We start from the raw sequence: 25,707 nt of genomic DNA on the forward strand, positions 1-25,707 counted from the left end.
AAGGTGTCTTTAGAAGACGCTTAGCAGCTTGATTGGAATGATTTCCAAGCCGAGTGATATAAATCGCAGCCTGTATACTTATTTCATCCGCGACTTTGGGTACGTCTATGTCTCTTCACAAATCGGCTTATTCTTATTCAGCCAACATCGAAAAACTCTCCAAAAACAATCTTTAAAAGTTTAGGATAAATTATCCTACATGTACATAATAAATAATATTAAAAATATAGGGTCAATATTTTGTTTATGTGCATTTTTAAATGAGAGTGCAAACAGAAAAATAATTTGAGAAGCTTTTGCTCATAGCATCATCTGCAGAGTCTCCTTCTAGAGACTGCATATTTTTTTGTATACCCTATATTCTAGCCATGTCCGCCTGCCCGTATATATAAACGTGTCGATCTCAGAACCTATAAGAGCTAGAGACTGCAATTTTGAACGTAGCTTCTAGTGCCGATAATCGATAACTTGTCCCGTTTCCAAGCAATCATCACCAAACTCGATATCTTGTTACTAGAATAGTATATAACATACAATTCAAGATCTTTCATTTGATAGCTGTCGCCAGAAGTTCAGGGTAATCTAGTAGGGCACTACCGACTGGAGCACGCTAACTTGTTTTCTTATTTATTGCAAAAGAATTTTAAATTAGCGCAATCAACTGGGCTTTCAGACACTTTTTGAATGATGGGCAGCTGTGGTTAGGAGGTGGCAGCTTCTCAAAATCATTTAATGCCTTCAGTCGGCTCCTTGACCGTTTGTTTTATTGCCTTTTCAACTGGGTTTTTTTTTTGTTTTTTATTTAAATAAAAACACCTGCGGACGCTTTGATTTGCATTTAAATGTTATTGCTCTTGTCTCAGTTGTTGGCTGTTATTGTTTCTTAGACAAACTTTGCGAATTGCGTTGGCGCATTATTAGCATATGAAAATTGGCAAATTGCCGCTTTGGTTTTTCTGGTTTTCTTTTCTGTGTCTGTTTCTGTTTTGGGTTTATTGGGTTTACGCCGGCCGAAACTTTATTTTGCGGCTAAAAGTTATTGCAAAAGTTTTTGGGCGCTTGTCAAAGGAAAAAAAAATGCACGAAAAGAAACAAAATAATTAAGCGAAATTATTAAAAATATTTTTCCTGTTTTATTTATTTTATACATTTTGTACGCCCTTGTTAACCTAATAAGCGAATAGCTAGAAAACTTTGTTGCTTTACAATGCCATTTGGGCAACGCAATGCCACGTGTGGCCTGTAATTTACGGCGTCCATAAACTATGCCAACAAAGAGCCCAAACGGGATGGGGTTGAATGCCATCGAGAAAAGAACCTTTTTTCTTTGCCGATAAATGGGAAATGAGGCATATTTTTCCCACATTTTTGTATATTTAATTTTTTAAATTAATAGATTTATTAATTGGTATAATTATATAGTTTTATATATAGTTTTGGGGCATTGCAGACTCTGCCAGCAACTACACAAGCAAAAAATTGTGATTGATATAGCCTACAGACTCTGCCTTAAGGACGACCAGACGCCAGGGCATAGCTCAGGGAACTGTTCGGCTGTCAGTAGGGTGAGGCTTGCTTAGCTAAGGGGGCACAGACTCAGTAAATCAGAATTGAAGGGTTTTAAACCAGGCATAATCCGTGCATTTTTGCAAGTAATAGGACTGAACAAAGAGCTATAACTCAAGCAGAGAACAAAGGCACAATAGACACCGATTGGTCGCAGAGCCAGCCAACTATCAATCTTACTTTCGGCTAAAACAACACAGCTGAGATTTGAATCCGAATCCTCGTTGTTTAGTTGCCTGAATCACTGAGTCAGTCGAACAACTCATCTTTTTGGCATGAGCTACTTTCTCTTTAAAACTCTCTTAATACATTCTACAACGCTTGCATATTATAAGGAATATATTGAATAGTGCCTTATCCAAACAATGGGCATTATTATTCCGATTCGGAAGAGTCTAAAGAGTGAAATTTGAAGACATTTTGGAGGTGTTTCTTGCCTCCACAAGAGCTCCCAACAGAAGTAACTATTCCAATATTCACCCAGTATTGGTTTTCTAGTGAAATCAGAGAGCAGATTTGATTGGCAGTCGAATAAGAACTGTTCTTACTTCGCACCTGCTCGTTGTTTACTGCTTGTTCACCACTGCGTCCTCCGACGCATACACACACACACAGCCACACAGACACACACACACACACAGCCACACAGACACATACCTCAGCCCGGTATAAAGATACGCAAATGAGCGCTGGCAACTTCTGGTTCGGTTTCCCTGTCCGCATCTCTGTCGACTCGGGCTTACAATATTTATTAAGCTTTTAGCCAAGCCATCTAGCATTAGGGATAACGATGTGTCGCCAACGACGCGTCGCTGCCGGCAGCGACTTTGCTTTGGCTTAGAAAATATGCTGAATATCCTTGAATGGCTTTCAGTGCGTACTATGTTAGCAGGGCGAATGTGTGTGTGTCTGTGTGTTTTTTACAAGCGTATGTACAACTATACATTAATTGCCCTTCGGCAATCAAGTGTCAATTATGCTTAATTGTTACAAGATAAAAATCAAATTTCAGTTCCTATCATATTATTAATAGAGTTTAAAAACACTTTAGTGTGCGCTCGTATTAAGTATAAGCCATTCACAAGCTTCACATAACAACTTAATGTTATCAATATAAACATATTTTAAACAGGGCTTAACTAGGCAACAAATAGAACGAAATTTGGAAATCAATGCAGACCAGCAATTAGATGTAAGCAGTTCGCTTTCGATGCTCAGAGGCAATGCGCAAGCTCATTAAACTTGTGATTTCTGCAGACAGTATTTATTTTAATCGTCATATTATCTAAATAAAATATCAGCAATGTGTTGGCGAGGCTATTAAATAATTTAGTAAATTATTTTTGGCTCTATATCTTCAATTTTAATGTGTTACTCAACTTTGTCTACAACATTGTCTTGTAATTTAAAAATGAAAGCTAATTAGACAAGTAACACTGCTCTAGGAGGGTATACCTTGAATCTTCTCTACCAACATCAAATGCCGAAAATAAAATATACTTGATCTGTAATACCTATTCTAGAAGGTACATGTCAAATTTTGTGACTGTAAAAAAAGGACATCGATATCGATTTTCATTTATTCCTTTGAAAACGGGGGAAAGTTATCGATTATCCGAAACTTATACTTCGCGGGCCCTAGTAAGACCTGAAAATTTCAATGCTCTATCTCTTATAGGTTTTGAGATCGACGCGTTCGCACATGCGGACAAACGAACGGGCGGACGAACAGACGGACATGATTGGGCTATTGATGCTCGGCAATGAGATCGGCGATGCTTCCTTCTGCCTGTTACATAGATTTGCACAAAAACATTTGCCATTTTCAATGGGTTCCGGGTATAAAAATTGCATTATGAGGCCAAGGCAATTATCGCATTGTAATTTTATCCCAAAATGTTTAAGCAGATAGTAATTAGTTCCACACTTTTAAGACTACCTCAATAAAACTTAAGGACATAGCGTCTTATTTTTCCAAGGTCCCATCTATATATCGAAGTTGACCGGATCGCGCCGCCATTTTAAATAACTGCCACACAGTCAAAAATGTTTGTTTCGATTTAACTCCTTGTGGTATTATTATTCTTGGATTTAAATGCAATTAAAATTCAAACTTGTTCGAAATACCAAACGGAATTTTTATAAATTTAAGCACGAATTTGTAAAATTTCACTTAGCACTCCATCATTTGTTACAAAATATAAATTAAAACAGTTTCACTTACAATTTAAATTGCATTGTATGCTGGAGTCTGTTACAAAACAAATGTTGCATTTATTAAAATTCATATTATTTCATTTACCAAATGCAAAGCATTAAAATGCTGTATCTTGTTCTAAATTGCGCCCGCTCTCTAATGTAGTAACAAAATAATGTAATAATATCAAAATATTAAAGCAAGTTGCAAGTTAAGTCTTATTAGATTAGTAGTTACTATGAGTAGTAGTTACTATTAAGTTTTTTACCAACAACAATATTTTGACTTGTGCATTATAACATCACATTACAGACTTTTACCCACATACTAAATCATAGACGTGTGTCAGGTCTCTTTCATAAAGTATACGCCGCGTTGCCATTCAGCATTTAAGATACTTATTTGCTTTTGCACTCAATCAATGCAGTTAACAAGTATGTGTGTATGTGGGTGTGGGTGGGTGTGTGTGTTGGTCGTGTGTGTGGCGTGGTTGTAAAAAGATACGGATTCATGTACTTGCTGCAGCAGAAGTGTTTGTGATAGCTCCTGATTGTTGATGATCGGCGCCATTTGAATTGTGTGGGCGCAAACGAAATGCAATTTAATCAAATTTCAGTGCTGTTGGCAAACTAATCATAGAGCGCACACAATTTGCATGTGAATAGAAGAGATGGGATTATATTGAGTTTAAGGAGGGAGAGAAGAAGACAAAACCGAAGAAAACACAAAAAAATCATCTGTGCCGCAGTTGTCATTCAAATTTTTGGCTCTACAACTGAAAATCCATTAAAATGCACTCCGAGTGACACGAGTCGCGGGCGGGCGGGGCAGAGGAAAGCCCGTCGAAAAGTGCTCAAGAAGAAGCAGAACGCTGGCCAAATGCTGGCGGCCTGTCAAACGAAAGGGCGTGGAACAACTGAGCTTATTTAGTGGCCCATTTTGTCCAGTTGGACGGAACTGAAGGACCAAGCAACGGAAATCACTGAATTCAATTTAAGCAATTTCCTGCTTCTGAAAGGTGCTTGGCCGCCAGGCTACGGCGCCTGCCTGCCTTACAAATTAAATGTGCTAAGCATACCAAAAATGGAAATGAAATGAACGCAGCGCAGATTCAGTTAGGAGCACAACAAGTAAAAAAAAAACACACACACACACACCAATATAAGGAAAACGAAAAGAAAAATAAAATAAATGCCCTTGGTCACAGGGCTAAAGAGGTCTGTAGGCAATGGGCATGGGCGTTGGCACGGGTATTGGGTAGGTGCAACACTTGAAGGCTTTTTGCATTTCCAGCGCGCAATTTCCAATTGAAATCTCAATTCAAATTGAAATTAATATTCACTTTGAGCATAGCAATATATTGTTACACAATTTGCAATAGCGTCGACTGCCACGCATGGCTCGTGTCTGACCGGGATTTGTCTGACGAACACCGTTGGTGACGGCAGTCACCATGATTATTATGATGACAACAACAGCAGCACCAACACGAATGTTGCTTTTCTTCTTTTTGCTGCTGCCTTTGGCGGTAACTCAGCAAAAATCAATAAACGGAGCAGCCACAAAAATGGCTTAGGGACCAACATAAATATATATACATATAATATGTATGTGTATGTACATACCCGTATGTAAGAACATATTTACATAAGTATTTACAACTCAAGAATCCGGCAGCTGATATGACTGCAAGATACTCTACGCACAGAATTGTCAGTGCTGATGAGAGATCTGTACATGAGTACATGTGAAATGAACACGACAATGATAATGATGATAATGTTAATGATGATAATGATAATGATAATGATAATGATAATGATAATGATTATGATTATGATTATGATTATGATTATGATTATGATTATGATTATGATTATGATTATGATAATGATAATGATAATGATAATGATAACGATAATGATAATGATAATGATAATGATAATGATAATGATAATGATAATGATAATGATAATGATAATGATAATGATAATGATAATGATAATGATAATGATAATGATAATGATAATGATAATAACAGTAACAAAATCTTAAAAGGATTAAAAAGTTAAGCCCAAAGTAGGCGCATTATTTATAAAAGTTTGCAAGCTCAATCTTTTGATCTGACGTGCTTACCACACGTGCATTTAATTATCACTATCCCGGGAGCAATACAATTTTAAGATATGAGCTAAGTTTGAAGAGCAGCCAACGCATTTCGGGCCGAGACCTAACACACATAAAAAAAACCAAATCAAACCGTTTTTATTGATGTGTCAGCTGCTGGTCGTGTGAATTTTGACTGAAATTGAAGTCACGATATTTTATGACTTGTGGAGGGCCACGAAAACAGTTTTTCTTTTTTTTTTCTTCATCTAACCGGCTTAACACAATATAACACTTAAAGCCACATTGCTTGTGTGAGGGGTTGGGTAGCTGGGATTGGGTTGGGCTATGCAATCTGGCATGACAAACAGGCGGCGACATTTGCACAGGATAAAAAGCTGTGCGCTCCAAATGACAGTCGGATTATTTTGGCATTAGGTAAATTAAGACAAGCAAATAAGATTTATATAGGTCCCATATAGCGAGCGCACAAACAACTGAAGGTAGTGGGTTGTAAGAAGCAAAATAAAAACAAGTTAAATTGCTTTAGTCTGGAGTGCATGACTAGAAGATACCCTTAACCCAGACCAGAGCTACAGTTAAAAATATTCTGGCTTCCTTCTATCCATCTCCATTTCAGCTTATTAAGTACTATCAATTAGTTTTAGTTTTTTGTAAAAACTCTCGCTTAGCAAGAATTTATAGATATTGTTTAAAGCAAGTTGCCATGCATAATGCGTAACATAGTTTACGAGAACTTTGTTATCTCCAGTAAGAGTATTAGGGTATGAAGCAGAATTTACAACATCATTTGATTTACTCAAATGGAACCCGTGCTGCCGCCTGAAAGGCAAAACAATGTCAAAGTCGTGCTCGCAGTCGAAATCAATGCAAGATTGTAAACTGTAAACAGACCAAAAACTGCGAGCTCAAGCAAAACAAATAAAAAGAAATGTTTAACCCAAAAATAGAATCAAATTTCCTGCGAGTATAATAAAAGCAATCGTCATAATAATATTACCATAATGAGTTTAAGGCAAATCAATTCGACTTCGTCCAATGCTGGCACAGCATCTATTCAATTGGAGCTGAGGATTAAACAAAACTTACGACTTGTTAAATCTGTTGAAATGGGTAAAGGGCCTAGGTCTTGGAAGGGGTTACAAATAGATTCATATAAAACTGTCTGGGCATTGAGAAATGACGTACGAGAGGGTGGAAATTGGCTTATTTGCCACGTTGTTCGTTTAAATACCCTGTGCGCATGGAAATGGGTTAAAAACGGGTGAAATAGTTTTGTTTAAGTGTATGTAACAGGAAGGAAGAACCTACGACCTTATAAGGAACTTGATGAGGAGGCCATCTGACTTCCCGTCCGTTCGTTTGTCAGAACGCGTTGATCTCAGAAACTATAACAGCTAGATACTGAAAATTATAATATGAACCCTCGTATATCATTCAAAGAGCTATTTTTTTGATCGATAACTTCCCGATTTTTTGGCGTGATTTTTGAAGCATAACTCGAAAATTATAAGAGTTAGATTCAGCAAACTTGGTGAATACCTCTCCTTTTTCCTCGCATTATTGTAAGAATATAATTTTTACTGATATATCTACGAGCTTGGGTATTACCACTTATTTGGATCTTAATGAACCGAAATTTTATTGGAATCGAACTATAAACACCGGAGTTATTTAAGAACACATTCCCAATATATATATATTGTGGCTAAAGAAAGAAGATGCACAGCCGCTGCAGGTTGCGGAGTGTGTGTGTATATAGAAAAAAGTTTGAATCTTGTGAGGTCAACTCGGCGCTGGCTATTAGGTATAGTTAAGCACTCCCCACTTAAGCACATTTCCTCATTGTTAATGAGTTAACCGTTATTGGGACTTTCGGCGAAAAGCTTGAGCTTAATAAGGCTGCAGCGCCGTTTCCCTCAGTAGCTCACTTTACGGTAAATATAATTAAAAGCAACAATAGTAACAATAACAATGGCAGGAGCAGTAACAAAAGCAACAGCTGCAACAACAATTACAGCAACAACAACAACAATAATAACAACAAAGAGCTGCACCCGACACTATGAGATAAACGAAAAACTTTGAGCATGCAGCCAAAGTTGTCTTTTGTCGTTGGCCCATAAAACCAGTTTGTCAATCAGTCAATCAATCAGATAATCACTCGGTTAGTCAGTCAGTCAGTCAGTCAGTCAGAGTCATCAGCGCTCAACTCATTACCGACGCCCCGACAACAAGAAAGTTTGACTAATCTATGGTTTTAAATTGAGCGACAGGCAAGGCGGGCAGCCGATACAAAACCCATTAGAAGAGCAAACCTTTGCCCCCAGCTTCAGCCGGATCGAGTGGGTTGACCCGCCGCCCCATTCCATACCGGATGCGCACTCTTGGGCGCCTAACGTCCGGTGCGTCCACTATTTGCCGACAGTTTCAGTTTGGGCTCTGGTCCTACGCTGCCAAGCTCTGATTGGCTGTTTAGTTACATCCCAGCTAGGGCCAAGCTCGACATTACGAGCAAAGCACTTCCGGGCGGGGGAGCCGGCGCTGGGGCCGTGGCCGGGGCGGACCGATTTGGCAAGAGGTCCCCACTTAATGTGGTTGCCGCTTGGTGCGTTGATGAGTTTCAAATTGCCAAAGTCCCAATTTATTTATTGGCCCCCTCTCAATTTCATTTTTCGAAGGCATTTGACATTTTTGAGTACCTCTTCTGAGTCAGGCAGGCCTGAGTGCAATTCAAATCAATAAATTTCTACGCAGCAGATTTGTCATTATTCGCATCATTCGCACTCAAAGCTCTGCGAGTTATACTGCCCTTTTTCCTATTTTTTTTTTTTTTTTTGAACACTGTACCCATTAAATATGGTTAAAAAGGGGATAATGGTATTTCCGCAAATGTATGTTACAGACAGAAGAAAATATCCTCGATACCATGGAAAAGTGTATACACATATTCTTGATCAGCATTAACAGCAGAGTCGATCTGTGTCCGAGCTTGTCTGTTGATTTCAAGAACAATAAAAGTAAGAGACTTTAAATTTGACAGGCAACAAGTTTATTTTAAATCTGTGTTGCTTTCTAGTCTGTGCATTCGTTACGACACTCGAGTATGAGCAGGGTATGTGTTAGTCGGTGGCTCTCAACTCTTACTTGACATTGACATTGTTATTGTTGCAAAAATTTGCTGACAGCGCACTTGAAAAAGGACCCTGAGTTGACCTCGACAAATGTGTGATGAATATGTTGCCTTGAACATTGTTGTTAAGGCCCACAACGAATGAGGCAGATTTATACACACATTCATGTATAGATACATATACATACATACATATACATCTTCCACTCAACTCTGTGGCCGTTTTGTAGCGCAATCACGTGCCAGCAATCACACAGAATCATTGCGCCATCACTTATTTACAAATACATACACACACGCACACACCTACACACTCTTGAAGTAATTCCCAGGAAACAAGACGTGACAAATGCCGTATATTCAACGCGAGATCAGCAAATTACCAAATTTCTATTTATAGTCCTTTTATACGACTAACTAGTCTCAAGTGATACGATTGATGCTAATTATTTGTTGTCCTTCAATCGGACAATATATTTCTATGCAGAAAGTAAGCGAAAGAGCGAGAGATAGAGAGAGAGAGGAATAAGTAGAGAGAAAGCGAAAACGAGCGATACATAAATGATTAGAGAGCCTGTGTATGGTAGACGCAGTGAGTTACAGAAAGTGGGAGAATAAGAGATACAGAACGCACAAAGGAGAAAGTGCTGAGAAGACAGAGAGAGAGAAAAAGAGAAAGAGAGTAAGAGACAAAGAACGAAGATTGGAGAAAGAGCTGAAAAGACTAGAGAAAGCGTTAGAGACACATACTAAAAAAAGGAGAAAGAGCTGAAAAAACAAAGATGGAGAAAGAGAGAGACAAATTGTGAGGAAAGGAGAAAGCTGAGAAGACAGAGAGAATGAAAGAGAGAGAGAGTAAGAGACAAAGCGCCGAGAAAGGCGAAAAATCCTAAAATACAGAGATATGAAAAAAAAATTGGGAAATAAGGTATATAATGCTTAACAGCGAAAGCTGTGTACTATTAGCTCATAGAAACTATAAAAACCATAGTGCTGTTGACGAAAATGCCCGTCTAGGAGATACTCTGTACCCAGTTCGATTTACGATAAGCGAGTCATCGATAATTTGTATAAGACAGACAGCCGACGTTGATGCAGACCAAAGATATATTTGCCTTATGTGGTCGAAAAGGACTCGTTTTTGTAACATACAGTTGTACGACGGCATTGCCCCCGTTCTTTGATTAATTACAGGGTATACATAATGTAAATATAAGTACCACAACTAAGGAAACTCTTAACAGGAGGAACTACCTTTCGTTTAATTTTATTTAATAAATACGATATTTAAATTAGATCAAAAGAGATCGCCCCTCAACTCCCAAAGATATACTCACAAAGCTAATGCAAGGTTCATCCAGCTTTGACGTCTGTTTTTTGGGTGCGCTCCACAAATAACTTTCGATTTGGGACTCTTATTCAATTTAGATTTATAGTCGAATTCATGGCCTCGTTTATGTCATATATTTACAAACATTTCTCTTGCTGCTCCTGGTGTTACTCGACTCATCTTTTCTATACGCACACACGCACATTTGCTGCACACACTCAGAGGCCTCTTTTTTTTATTGTCCTTGGTCGTTTGTTTATGCGTTGACTACATCGCGTCTGCTGCCGTTGCCTACATTTAGGCGTCCATTATTTATTTGAAGCAAAATTTGTCATTTATCTCAATAATGTTTGAGTGCTTAACTTTATTGTTGTTGTTATTCATTTCGTTTGATGCTCAATATTGTTTACAGTTCCTTTTGCCAAAATTGGTTTCGACCAAGCGTATGCCGCATCTTTTATAGCTACGCATTTGCGGTTTCATTTGACTGGCTGCACTGTACCTGCCAGGACAACAGAAAGAGAAAAAAAATAGAAAAGAAAAACGTTCAATTACAGCGCCATTTATCACATGCCAAATATTGGAGACTGCTCTCTAAATTATTACAACAGATATTGTTAGAAATTGCCCCACAATGAATAATAATAACTTATAACACAAATTCCAAAGAGAGTGGACGAACATGAACAAGAACTTCAGGTGAAGACTTAAATAAAAACTAAATTTGCTCAAATTTATGTATTAAATTATTACTTCCTCTTTTGGAATAGAAGTTAGAGCGTGGTAAACAGACTTTTAAAGTCTAGGGCCTTAAAGTCAACTGTACTTATTTACAAATGAGTGAGAGCGAGTTAGAGTTAAAGTGTTGGCTGAGATTAAAGGTAGAGAAAGCGAGTAGCGCAGGCAAAGAGCGAAAGAGACAAAGAGTTTGTGAATGAAATATGAAAAAGAAATAATAAAGTGTGAAGGGAAATGTGAAGGGACGAAATTCAACTTGTGTGGCAGAGTACATGGAGCATTAGCTGTGACATTAAGATAGCGCTTAGTTTAATAAAGACGTGTTAGGTAAATAAATGTTAAGAAATACATATACCTACTATACTATACAAAATATTGGCATGTGTGTTGAAAAAGTAAAGAGTGTTTAGTAGGCAAATGAGGGAAATGTTCCCAATATAAGGGTTTAAGACAAATCAACTGGGCTTGTTGCCAGAGATGTTAAAGGTCGCGTATGCTGCTCTCCTGTAAATTTACTCAACCGTATTAAAGCGTTTTAATTACTTATATCACACTACCACATAGTTCTATATTTAATGATTGACAATATACATTATGTAAAATAAAAATTTATTTATTTTATTTACTACATTTGTAGGTAAACGTAGATAAATATGTGTGCAATAAATTCTGCATATTTGCCTTTTTTATCATGTTTCTGACTGTTGAAAAAAAAGTGCTCGTATTTCAGTCATTAAAAAAACGACACACACACACACACACGCGCGCGCACGCAAACTTTACTTTACTTGACATAAAGGCAACACTGTAAAACACATAAATATTTGAGACTGTAATTACTTTGTTTGTCATTCAATTGAAAATGTATTTAAATGAAAACATTTAATTAATATGAATTTAAACAAATAAGCCGCCCCGGTACATATAGTAGGTAGAGTCAACATAGACTGCCTGACGAGCAGACAAACTCAAGAGGGCGGTGGGAGGGGAATGTATGCCTGATTGACCCTATCGCCCCAAAGCTCTGTCGCTGTCGCTGTGGCACTTTGTCGGAGACAGAAATCAAGGGATACCGTGACAGGGCTTGTGTCTCGCTTTATATGGGTTCATTTTGGGGCTTTTGTGTGTATGGTGGCGGAGGGGGTTGGGGGGTAACGTTGTTTAATTAAACCATTTGGAAGCTGATTGCGTTTGCATTTTGGCATCCGTTGTTGTTTTTGCTGCTCTTGCTTCCTGTGCGTGCTGCTCTCTCGTTTTCAAATAAATCAAATTTAAATGTTAGAGTGAAATTCAAATGGCGCAACTCCAGCAAAGCCAGCATGCCGTCAAGTCGCCAGGCAGGGCGGGGTATGTTTTCTCAAACCGCAAAAAGCCAAATGAAACGGTAGGAAATGGCATCAGAACCATGCCATTCGCTCGTTTCGGTAAAATTTCGGGGGCCGTTTTCAGCTTTTGCGGCCAGCTGATTTTGTGTGTATTTTAATGTCATTTAAATAAACATAATAAAGCCTTTTTCATTCGTTTTTCAAATACGTGGTACGATTTAAAGCCAGCATCCAATCATCGAAAAAATAAATAATAATAATAATAATTGAAAGGCCAAACGAACGTTTTATGAATAATTTAAAAAAAAACATACTGTGCTGCAAAATTCATTAGGATCTGTTCATGCCGCAAACTATGCTGCACTTTTACAAGGTCGCTACATCCAATTTTGTCGCTGCTTTCAAGCTTCGCTGCTGCAGCAATCAACTTGTAGCTTAAGGAAATTGCCTATAGACGCCTTTGGCTATACGTAAAATCATGTATTATATGTTTTTCATTTGAATGTACCTTATAAATAATATATAGATTAAGCTAAACCCTACAGAGTAAGTCCAAGATCAATTGTAAATATGCTCTTCAATATATATGTATGTATATAAGCGCGTATTACTCGGCATTGCCCGTGGCAAAAAATTGTTAGATATTAATTTTCACCCAGGTCTGCCCGTGGAAAATTTAATCTTGTGGTGAGAATCTTAATGCCGAAAAATAAACTTTCGCTCATTAAACTTGACTTGCATTTTCCACCCAAGAGCGGTGGATATCGCAAAAAGCCTTTCAAATATAATTTAACAAAGAGCTTATATTGAGCTTGCGGTCGGAATTTCCCAAAATCCCGTCTTAGCTTACAGCTTTTCCTCTACGTTGATTAGCAGTCAGTCGAACGAGTTAGTCAGTCAATCATTCAGTCAGTCAGTCAGTCAGTCAGTCAGTCAGCCAAGGAGTCAGTCAGTCACTTAGTCAGTCAGTCAGTCAAGGAGTCAGTCACTCAGTTTGTCAGTCAGACAGTCAGTCAGCTAGTCAGTCACTCAGTCAGTCATACAGACAGTCAGTCAGCTAGTCAGTGAGTCAGTCACTAAGTCAGTCAGTCAGTCAGTCAAGGAGTCAGTCACTCAGTCAGTTGGTCAGACAGTCAGTCAGCCAGTCAGTGAATCAGTCACTTAGTCAGTCAGTTAGTCAATCAGTCAGTCAGTCAGTCAGTCAGTCAGTCAGTCAGTCAGTCCGCCAGTCAGTCAGTCAGTCAGTCAGTCAGTCAGTCAGTCAGTCAGTGAGGACAAACAGTTTTATATAGAGAGATATTATGCAGCCTGCTGTAGATAAGTTTTCTAAGTGAGCTTCTCATGTAGACAACTGATTAAGGATTATTCTAGATTGAATCCCAGGCGACCCTTGTGTGTCGTCAGTCACTCAGTCAGTCATATAGACAGTCAGTCAGCCAGTCAGTGAGTCAGTCAGTCAGCCAAGGAGTCAGTCAGTCACTTAGTCAGTCAGTCAGTCAAGGAGTCAGTCACTCAGTTTGTCAGTCAGACAGTCAGTCAGCTAGTCAGTCACTCAGTCAGTCATACAGACAGTCAGTCAGCTAGTCAGTGAGTCAGTCACTAAGTCAGTCAGTCAGTCAGTCAAGGAGTCAGTCACTCAGTCAGTTGGTCAGACAGTCAGTCAGCCAGTCAGTGAATCAGTCACTTAGTCAGTCAGTTAGTCAATCAGTCAGTCAGTCAGTCAGTCAGTCAGTCAGTCAGTCAGTCCGCCAGTCAGTCAGTCAGTCAGTCAGTCAGTCAGTCAGTCAGTCAGTGAGGACAAACAGTTTTATATAGAGAGATATTATGCAGCCTGCTGTAGATAAGTTTTCTAAGTGAGCTTCTCATGTAGACAACTGATTAAGGATTATTCTAGATTGAATCCCAGGCGACCCTTGTGTGTCGTATTGTGTTGGTCGTTGGCCATAGATGTTCGGGCTATTAACAATAATATTGATAATTGTAATAATAATAATGTCATCATTAATTTCATAAATTGTTCTGGGAAGTAGTCTCTATTTTCGTTCGATTTAGCTGCAGTAACTAATCGAATTTTCCGTTCTTTGCATATTGCAATGGCCTTCAAATTAATTGAATTTTGAAGGAGGGCAGAAACTGCAGCAGTAGGAGTTATTTAATGGAATTGTAATTGCTTAAATGGCCTGAAGGGATTCAGCATGTATGAAAACCGCATTGTGGTTATGTTTTGCTATTAGTGCCATACTGTATATTTATGTATATGTATATATGGGGTTGCTGGCAATTAAGCAATATGCTGTAGGTTTCCGCGAATTCATCAACTCTGCTCCCTTTTTGGCTATATGACATATATTTCTACGAATTTATGTACCCTGTTAACTTTGTGTGTGCTCCATAAAAGGGGTTGTCCGAAGTTACTGACCACTTTTAAGAATATTGGCATTAAGGTTTTGTGTTTTCGCCAAACCTGAAAGAATTTGTAAGTCGATCGAAAACTAGACATTTTTGAATAGATGTAGTACTCTTTTACCTTTAGTACGGGCTCCAGCTCTTTTTCTGGCCAAACGTGTTGCTTACTTTTGGGCAGATGCAAATATTGTCGACTAGTCCAACATAGCTCGCTTTTACATTTTTCTGTTAACTTTTTTGTTTTGTCAGCCTTGGTCGATGTACAAGATGAACAAGAGTATATTCGTTTTGCGCAATGCTCGTCTGGCTGCCCGTTTGCAGCTAGATCTCTTGAACACGTAGACAAAGTGAGCTAGTATATCTTACATTGTTTTAGAGCTCGAATCACCAAAATAGATTAACTTTATAGACATTTAATAAACATGCGAATGCATTTGCATCATAAATGCAAGCTGCGCTTATGCATGCAATGTGCTTAAGTTTCTCTCCCCCTCTATCTCTGTCTTTGAGAAAAGTTCTACAAATTGAGCAACACAATAGAAGCATCAAGCTTAAAATATTTTTGCCATACATTAAACGCTTTAGAAGTCAATAATAAGGCACATCAAATAATATTCGATGCAAGAGTTGAGACCATAACACACAACGTTCGATTCAAATGTTGCCCTTACTTACGAAATGGTAAAATGCGCTTCAATTATTTTATTTATTAACAATTTTTTTTCATTGTGCAAAATCAAAAAGGTTTATATTTCAAAAGACGAGACAAGTTAAAGATGCCAAAGAGAAGATACAACAAACGTTTTACGTTTTCTACAAATGTCAATAAAGAAGTATAATATTTACTTACTTTTTTTTTTTTTTTGTACAGTCTGAGTCAACATACTGCACTTTTTTAATGCAATCCCTGCATATACCCTTTTATAATATATAATACGGGTATCATTTTGATAAAGATTATACAGGGTATCGACCATTTAAGCTCGCTTCCACCTGCTCGGCATCCGTTGTATCTCTTTCCTCTTGCTCTTTTTCCCCCCAGCGGCATCCCAAGCGTTTTGGTAATAAACTCGAACTCTATGGCGCACGCACGCACACATGCACACACACACGTACATACACACACACACACACACACACACACTCTAGCACTCTGGCACATACACGGCACATTTATGGCTGTGTGAGTGTGCTCGGCGGATTTCGATTTTTGTGTGCACCAAAAAGAAATTTAAATGAGATTTACGTGAGACTCAGGTTTACATTTGTTGATTTCGATTTTCTTATGATTGTTGTGTTGTGTGTCCTTTGTGTGTGTGTGTGAGTGTGTGTGTGTGTGTGTGGTTGTGTGTTGGTGTGTGGGCGTTTGCTTACTATGTAAGTGCTTGGTGTGTGCTTTGTGTTCGCTAGCTAATTATATTGCTTGGCTCTTTAATGCTGATTAAGTGACACGTTTTTCACGCCACTCCACCTTCTGGCAGTTTTCCTGGCTTGAAATTGAATGAATCGCAGCCAATCGTCAGTCAGATGCTATTAATAGTGCTCATTATTCTCGTTTCGGCAATGGATAAGTCAGCACTAAATACACACACATGCTATACATAGCAGTCAGTGTGGGTGTACATATGTGTGTGTGTGTGCGTGTGTGTGTGTCGAACATCAATTGAGTTGACGGCCTGTTGGCGCCAGCAGTGAAAAACACAACAGCAAAAGCCCAGTAGACACATTAAGCTGGCGTCGTCAGCCACGCACACATGTACACACACGTACGCACACACACACTGGCATGGAATCACAACACGTGTCACACTTTCGAGCACCCTATATAGATGAAAATAGGCAAGGCGTGCTTGTATACTAATGAAAAGTGCAGTCAACTATTAAGCACATTCACAGTTCTCCACAGTTCTCGAATATCTTTCAATCGATTTCCCAAACCCCAAATCAATTTCAAGGTAAAACACATATCTCTTTGGGATCGTTTCAAATCTCCAGTGCTATGACAAAAGGCTGACATGCACTTCTCAAAACCATTTTGACTAGGTTTTTTATTTTTATAGTTCTATCTCTTTCATCAGCCAAGTTGAAATCCATTTGATGATAACAAAATGGTATCTAGTACTCACTAAAAGACTGTGTTATTCTTACCCCTTTTGTTGTCGTTGTTCTTCTTTTTTTTTTTTGGCTATTGCTGAAAAATTTCATTTGTTTTTTCTACGCATTTATTTTGCTTTGTTTGCGTACAGCACGGCGAATGCGTAATTTTTCGCTCACCCTCTTTCGGTGAGCCCCTAAAAGTATACAATATATTATTTTTTGTTTAAAGCGCACTTTCGCCTTGGCCGCCATTTAATGACGCTCGTGCCCATTTGCCATTGTTCTGTCCGACTTAAAAAGGGGTTTGTTTTTTCTGCTCAACCTTTTTATTCATTTAATTTAGCTAATTGAAATTGTATCATTTGCAGGCAATCGAGGCAGCATTTGCATTGTCGAGGCACTAATATTTGGCGAGATTATTTAAATACAAATATAAATGCTAAGTTAATGACATTTATTTTCAACAGTAAGGAACCCCTGAAATCAAACGAAGCTCGAGCAATTGACCAACTCAATCTGACAAGCCTGACAGCTTAAGATTTGGGTCTCCATTATATCCGGGTCGTTCTTTTACTGAGCATCGGCTGAAACAATACTTAAAGTTCTGCTTAATCATCCTCTTATGCAGCCCTTTTACGATACGCATCGTATCGCCCATTCAGTTTATCAATTTGGCATCAAACAATTTAAGGATTTGAATTTTATTTATATAATTATTTTTTGCCAATATGAGTGTGTATTATTTCTTTCCAATACCTTTGAGTTGTATTATTTATAGATTTATGTGCTTGTGATGATTATGCCAAGAACATATATAGACCAGAATTTGAAGCAAAGGCTAAGATAAGTATAGATCCATACAGACTAGCATGGAGTTTGTTCACATAAAAACCGATGTAAGTTAAAAAGAGCTTGTGCTGACTGAACCAAGCCGTAAGGCTTTAACAAGTTGAAATTATTGCGGAAGCTTTCTGTTTGGTTGAAAGTGAGCACCAAAGCGAAATTTTCAGAAATGCAATCTCTAGGCGGTGAAAAAAGTTAGTCAAAGCTTTTATATACAGCATTCTACGCTTGATAGTAAGCATATTATATATATTTGCTGCATAATTGCAAAAGTTGCAAAGAGCAAACTCATCTCGTGGTTGTGCACTTTCCTAGCCACAATCGAAATTGAATGACCGCAGTCCTTTTATTTGTCATATAACACAATGTGTACGATCTTCGGCAAACAAATACATATGCTTGATGGGCATATATGTATACACATATAGTTGGCAACTCGGCATATATTGATAAAAAAAAGAAAGTGGACAAAAGTTTCGCACACGCAACTCAAACAATGCGAAAAGCTCAGCTGTGCGGTTCATTTTAATTTGGTAAAAAAAGTTTGAAAACTGATTTTGCTGAATGATTTTATTTATTTACCTTCTTTTTTTTTGTTTTCTTATATCATTTCAGAGACGAAGTTCAGCACAGCCAAGATGCGTCGCTCCTCATTTACGCCCGTGTTCAATTTGAGCACTCAAGAGCCGCTGATTGTTGTCGAGGAGTCGCATGCCGTTGAGGATGGCGATGAGCTGGAGGGCGCTGCTGGGGGTTTTGATCCGAGTGCCACCAAACGCACCAATAGCGACGATTCGGAGCCGGACTCACCAGTTAATCCGTATCTGTTGTGCCCCTTTCCTGATATGCAGCAGAGACGCAAGCATTCGTTGCCCTCATTGCAAATAACCGAGGGCATCACCGCCAGCCAGGTGCGACGCCTATCCGAGGTGGGCGGCGAGACGGGCGGCATCAGTCCCAAGGAGGTCGAATTTTTGGCCACACTCTCGCAGAAGTCAAATCCGACCGCAGGCGGCCGTCGACACTCAGTGGTCACCATATCGGCTGTGCCGCCAACGCTCTTCGGACGCAATCGGCGCGAGTCCATTTCCGCCGTGTCGTTCAGGTAAATGACGTTTTTATTTGCGCTCAGCGCCGAGCTCCTCTGCCACTTTAGACAGTAATTGGAAGTTTTGTGCGCCATTAGCGTTGAAAGTGCAGGGGCGCCGACCAGCAGGCGGCAAAAGCAACAGCAGCAGCAAAAAGAAAGGCTGGCACAACGACAAAGGACATGGTAGGACATTGCCTCTTTGACTCACGCCTAATTGAATTACGCCGCCGGCTGTTCAATGCTTTTGTGCTGTGCCAGCAACAATATTGATATCCCAGCAATGTTTGATGGGATAGCCTTATGGGATTGTCCCTGAAACGGGCAGGTTGCAAGTCTAAAGCAGCCCTAAAACGGCTCAACTTAAATGCATAGACCGCTGACTGATTGCAACAACATGTATCGAAAATACAATATGTACACTTTTTGTGAGCTCTTGCATTTAATTCTTATTTTATGTGGCCAATACGGGCAGCCTTCGAGTTATCTCTAACAGAAATAGAAATAGTTAGAAACTAGACAAAACATCTTAGAAGCATGTAGCTTGAAAATGTTTTTATATGCGGGCTTTATTTCCGAGCAATTGTTCCTTAAGTTAAGGATCAAGCTATCAATGCTGAAGTAGAGGTCTGCAAACACAGAAAAGTGTTGGCAGGTTCGGTTGAAGGTTGGAACCATCTTCTTGTGTTCAGGTTCGGTTTTTGCGTCTGCTTCGAAGTTTGGCTTGCAAATGCAATTTTTATGCATAACAAAACCTTTTTGCATTGATTAAAGCTCAAGGTGTAAATACTTTGGGGCTGAGTCTCAAATGTTTTTAAATTTTAATCAGAAGATTAAAAAAAGATAGTAGATGAATCAGATCCTATTTTAAATCGTTTGCAGTTAAAGTTTGACTTTCGGTTCATAATACAAAACAAATTTCGATTCAGGAATCGAACTGGTTCGGTTGGATAGCAACAATGTGGTACAGTACAGCGCATCAGATTGTTGTTGTTGGGGCTGCTGCTAATCCCTCCCGTTCTCACATTTGTTAGCTGCCAGGCGAAGAGAGCAGGTGCAAGGTCGATTTGTGATTGAATCATAAATATCTCAACTATTTACCCTCTACCTTGCAGCGGCAGTCGTCGTGGCAGCATCATCGGCGGACCGCCCCTAACTGATCATCGCGGCAGCATACACAATTTGCAGCTGGACATCATGGACGGGATCGTGCAGCAGCGCAAGACGCGCAGTGGCAGCGGCGTCTGGACAGCACCTGTGCTCCAGGAGGCGGACAGCAATGTGCCCGTCCAGACATAAGCGCTAGCAGAGGACAATGGAAGACAGTTGGAGGAACGCGCGCAATATATATGAAAAAAAAAAATTGAAAAGATTATTAATATTTGTTTTCATCGAGTCTTTAACCAATACTCGAACACTACCCACTACAACCCCCCTCCAGCCCTCAGTCCTCGCGCTCATTCATTCCCGCTTTGTCAGTCAGCATCTCTTTTTATCTGAGCAAAGACAAATGTTGCGACAACGCATAGAAAAATCAACAAACAAACGGCAATTGTGAAAACGAAAATAAAAATGAAAACCGCGTCACGTAAATGTGGAAAATGAAACTGCGGACAGGTAGAGAAACAGCTGGGCGATAAGGAAAATCCACAGAGAGGAAAATAGAGAGAGAGAGAGAGAGTGTGTGTGTAAAAGCTAGTTGAAGGACAGAGCCTGAAGGAATATGAAGGCAGCTGCAGCGAGGAGTAACAAGTGTGAATGCCCTAGTTGACAAAACAGCTCGACTATGAGACACCCTCTCGTTTATTAGTTAATCTGTGCTGTGCATTTACCAAATCATGTTTTTATCCAGCTTCACGTGGAAATTTAAACTCACACAAAACACACATACATGCCACACACACATACATTGAGACATGACACACACACATTTCAAATTCTTTGGGTAAGTCTGCATTTAATACACATTTTCAAAGTTAAGCATCGAGAATCCCATTATTATACATCGAGTACAGGGTATTACACAGACCCCCCATGACCGTAAAAAGAAAACATCTGAAAAAACATCAGAGGCTTATTTTGATGGAGCAATTTGCACACCTACGTTGAGGTATGTCCTCCTCCGGCCCCCGCCTACCAAACCCATTTGCATTTCGCCCATAGCCATTAATTTGACCAAAATGTCGCTGGGCAAAGTTTACAAAGAAAATAAATAAAAAATAAAAAGCCAACGACGAACTACCACCCAATTTAAAAAACGAGCATTCCTATGCTAATGATATTAAAAACAAATAAAAACAATTTACGTTAAATAACAACGCAATATTCAGACTAGTTATGCTTGTGCATATTTATATAGATATAGAGATATATACAATGTCGATAGATATTTTATAACTGGAGATTAAACTGTCTAAAAAGCACGATTGAGCTGAGCTTTTTTCTTTTGGACGTTATAATTCTCACGAGTTTTTATGCAAAATTGTTTAACTTTTATTTTAATAAATTGAACCCCGTACCTGAAGCCAGCTAATCAAATACTTATTACATTATATTATTTATTATATTATATTGATTATTGTTTTATATTATTTATTATATTATACAATTTAAAACATTATTTTACTTAGTATATTTTATAATTTATTGTATTATATTATATTATGTTATCTATTGTTTATCACTATTTATTATATTTCTTTTTTTTTTCTTTTTATATTATTTATACGATTATATTATGTTTTTCATAATATTATATTGTACTATTTATTATTTATTGCATTATATTATTTATTTTGTTGTTATTGTATTAATATTTTTGCATTATATTCGAAACCGAATTCAGAGAGCGGCAAGAAATGGAGGTGAGATATTCGTAAGGTCGTCCATTACGGGGTTGCATATATAATATGACTTCGCAGCATAACATAAAATGTGCACTGAATGAACGCAGCCTCGACTCAGCTGCATCAAGGACAGGTCAAGGACACCTGTGCCCAACTATTACTACTAACCATACACACACACACACACACCTACCCACCCTTAGTGAGGCACACGCAGTTTGCTGCATTTTATGGGTTGCTGGTGCTGCACGTGGCCCCCATGCCGTATGAGTAATATGGGACACAGCCTCAATGCCAATGCCAATGCCAATGCCAAAGTGAATGTCGCTTTTAATGGCCATCGTTGTGTTCGCTGATAAAAATGTACAATACCCCGCTCGCCAAACTCTCCCCCCAGGCCAAGCAAATAACCTGCATTCACTCTGCCCCATTTTGCAGCCACAATAAAGCTAATTTCATGTGGGTGGGTGACTGGGCGACATTAATTGATATGTGTGTTAGGTTTGCGTTGCTCGGCTGACTAATTACGACAATCAAAATGCAATTCCAGTCGGTGAATGTGTGATGTGATGTCTCCCTGTCTCTGTACTCTGTGTGTGAATATGTGTGTGTGCAATGTGTATTTGTGACGTTTTGCAACCGCCAGCAATTGGCATTTCGACGGCCAACAACAACAAAACTGTTTCCTCATTTATCGTTTGCATAACGTTCAAAAGACTTATCAAATATTTCATCATGGCAATCATTCTGCCTTCCCAAATTTAATTACAATTTATAATATGCTTCCATTGAATAATAACAGTCACAATTATAATTAATACGATTATAGTAGTAAATAAACATATTTACGCTTAGGTATTAAATAAAAGTTCAATTTCATTATTTTAATACTAATATTTGCATATAATAAAGTAGATTGAAATGAAAGTAGTACTAAATGTTGACTTAAACCAGGCCTAGCACAGTTCTGAATTTAGTTCAAGCCGGATTTAAAGTACATAAATCATAATTTAAGCACTTAAAACTGTTCTCGTATTATTTTAACAAATACAAAATAGTTTCATATAAATTAACAGCTTGATTTAACTAAAATTCTGAAAAGCTGCTTCCAATGGAAATGTGAAGTAAAAGTAATTAAAATTGATTTAATTTCGGCATAAGCCAAAAATTTGTTGTCTTGACTCGATGCTCGATGCCAAAACTTTGTGCTGAGTGTGCACCTTACACAAAATTTGAACAAATGAAATTAGATAATGCAAAAAAAAAGAAGAAGGGTATAGCAAAATCATTGAAGCCGTTTAATCATAGTACTAAACTTTTCTCTTAGTATATATAGACTTATGCATATTCAGGAATTGATAAGTTAGTATGTATAAGTCCCAGCATTTATTTGTTTGGTGTTGATTCCTAATGACTAGAGACAACCCAGACAGAAGCCGAATTGAATTAACCACCGCTCGATTACCACCAGTTAAACTAAAACTCGTACCTCTTGACTGTTTATTGTAATTGCCAAAAGTATTTGCAACAGCAGCTCTCGCTCTCCCTCTCTCTCTCTCTATCTCTGTCTCTTTCTAGCTGCTACTATCAAATGTTTGGGAAAGTTTTAGCCCTCATATTCACACACACACACACACACACACACACACACACATACATACACACATACACACACACACACACCACACACACACACACACACACACACACACACACACACACACACACACACACACACACACACACACACACACACACACACACACACACACACACACACACACACACATAACAAGAAAAACACTTGCAGTAATTTTGTATACCCTCAGGTGTTTGTTTTAATTCCGAACTGCAAACTGAACGATAAGCTAAATATAATAAGAATAACAAAGCTAATAAAAACAACTTGCAGAAGGCTACAAAAAATAATAATAAATGAAAAAATAAAAATAAAACAAAATGTGGCATACAAAAATGGAATGCAAAGTAATTAGCAATTCTGTTGTGTCATATCACATACTTTCCTCAATTGAAATCTGTGTATTTTGAAAAAAAAACCCAAAGAGAAACTATAAAGTGTTTGTTGCTGTTTTATTAGAAGATTAGTAAATTGTGAGATACACAAAAATGCATAAAAACGAGAGTTAAAATGTACCATGTACCTAAACTTTAAACCTATGTACAACTATATAGCTAAAACTAATTTACCTTTGAATACTTTATACTACTATTGTTAGACTCTAAGTGATTGGCAACCGCAAATCCTAAAAGCAAAACAATCAAATCAACAATTGAGCACACATATATTTATATATACAAATTAATCTGTCAATCAATCATGCAAACGTTCAATTAATCAATCAATCAGTCAGTCAGTCAGTCAGTCAGTCGGTCAGTCAGTCAGCGACAACTTGTTCATTGAACTCGGCTTGCTGCCTGCCCAGCCCAGCAGGTCAGCAGGCATTAGTTCGAGCCCACAAACGATTCCCAAAAAAAATACATCAATATTTCGACCCTTAACTGTTGCAATCGGAAATATAACAAAATTGATAATGAGTTTCCTTCAATTAGTCTCGATGTTGTCTCAGCGCATATATATAAATATAAAGCATAAATGAATGTATAGTTGTTAGGCAAGTGTGTTTTTAATTCGTCAGCATTTAGTTAAATTAAATTATCCATCATTCGCTTAGTTTGTACATAATGCTAATTGTTCTCAAATGCTCCCATTCGTTTTTCTAATTTTTTTTGGCTACAGGCGCAATCTTTGCGCATTCTTCAAAATTATTCTCCAGAACGAAAGAAACAAAATGTATTCCAGAGTCAACTGTACTTTGAATTCAATCTGAACGTATGTGTACTAAAAATTTACAAATACATATGTTTAACCCTTTGAATGCCTGAAGATTCCTGTCATAGGAAGCCTATCATATGTTTGAAATATGATAAAATGTCGCTGGACGACGTAAAAAGAAAAGAAACCAAATTTTCCTATAATAAAAAAATATATATATATATACATAACAATTTACATACATACACAACACACAGATAGACACAAGTGCAAATGCAAAGGCGAACTTAAATACCTTAAAGCTTAGTCAAGGATAATCACAAGGAAAGAGCGCTTTAAATAAGAAACAATATGCTATATATTGAATTGTCTAGAATTTGTAGAGAGAAGATATATATATATATATACAGACATATATATATATACACATATATACACCTATATGTATACATATTGAGATATATAAAACCTATTGTCATAACGCAAGAGCAATCAATGTTTAAATTTATTAAATGTTACAACAAGTTTTAAATAACAAATATACATACACAATATATATATATATATATATATACATACATACAGTTAACTAAATATATATATATACACATACGCACACGTATGCTACATGTATATGTATATATATATTTACGACTTTTACTTGTAACCAACCTATGCTAGAGTTACTCGTAGATGTGTATTAAAAGTCGTCAAATGGTAGCAACAAAAACCGAAAACAATAAAAAAACAAAAAAAAAAACAACAATTATTTAAAAAATAATAATCAACTTCAAGATTATGTGTGTATAAATAAGAATACAAAATGAATAACAAACATTAATGTCGGACGTCTCAAACATGACGCGTCTTTTTTTGTTTTTTTTTTTCCAGCAAAAATAAATATAAATGTGTGTGTTTTTTGTCATTAACGTATGGTTAACAAATGTATATCAATATTACGTTTGAGAATACTCGTATTTTAATTATATATTTATTAATAACAGGCAAACGGAATACACATTTAATTAATAACTATAAAGATTACTTATATTAAATTTAAGCGAGCGCCAAAAAGGCCTCAGCATACGCATTAAATAAAGAAAACGATTTCCTTATATTAACAGTTCGGCCTCTCATTGCGTATACGACGCGTTAGCAGTTGCAGCTTTTAGGCTCGTTCAATTACTGTTATTTTACATTTGCCTATACGAAAATATC

At 37.7% G+C, this 25,707-nt stretch overlaps 1 protein-coding gene across 2 annotated transcripts in view; it reads left to right on the top strand.

Moving 5' to 3' along the window:
- The window catches only part of LOC135427438 (uncharacterized), a 57,118-nt gene extending 36,860 nt beyond the window's left edge, over window positions 1–20,258 (top strand). For both annotated transcript variants that reach the window (XM_064680957.1, XM_064680958.1), the window contains 2 exons: window positions 18,378–18,867; window positions 19,965–20,258. In XM_064680957.1, the coding sequence (XP_064537027.1) occupies window positions 18,401–18,867; window positions 19,965–20,148 (651 nt within the window). In that variant the 5' untranslated portion in view covers window positions 18,378–18,400 and the 3' untranslated portion in view covers window positions 20,149–20,258. The remainder of the gene's footprint in view (window positions 1–18,377; window positions 18,868–19,964) is intronic.
- Window positions 20,259–25,707: the final 5,449 nt, after the last annotated feature.

The sequence above is a fragment of the Drosophila montana genome, unplaced genomic scaffold (assembly GCF_035044405.1).
Source record: "Drosophila montana isolate Dmon_TW-CO22-7 unplaced genomic scaffold, ASM3504440v1 contig_2178_1, whole genome shotgun sequence".
Classification (NCBI taxonomy): Eukaryota; Metazoa; Arthropoda; class Insecta; order Diptera; family Drosophilidae; genus Drosophila; species Drosophila montana.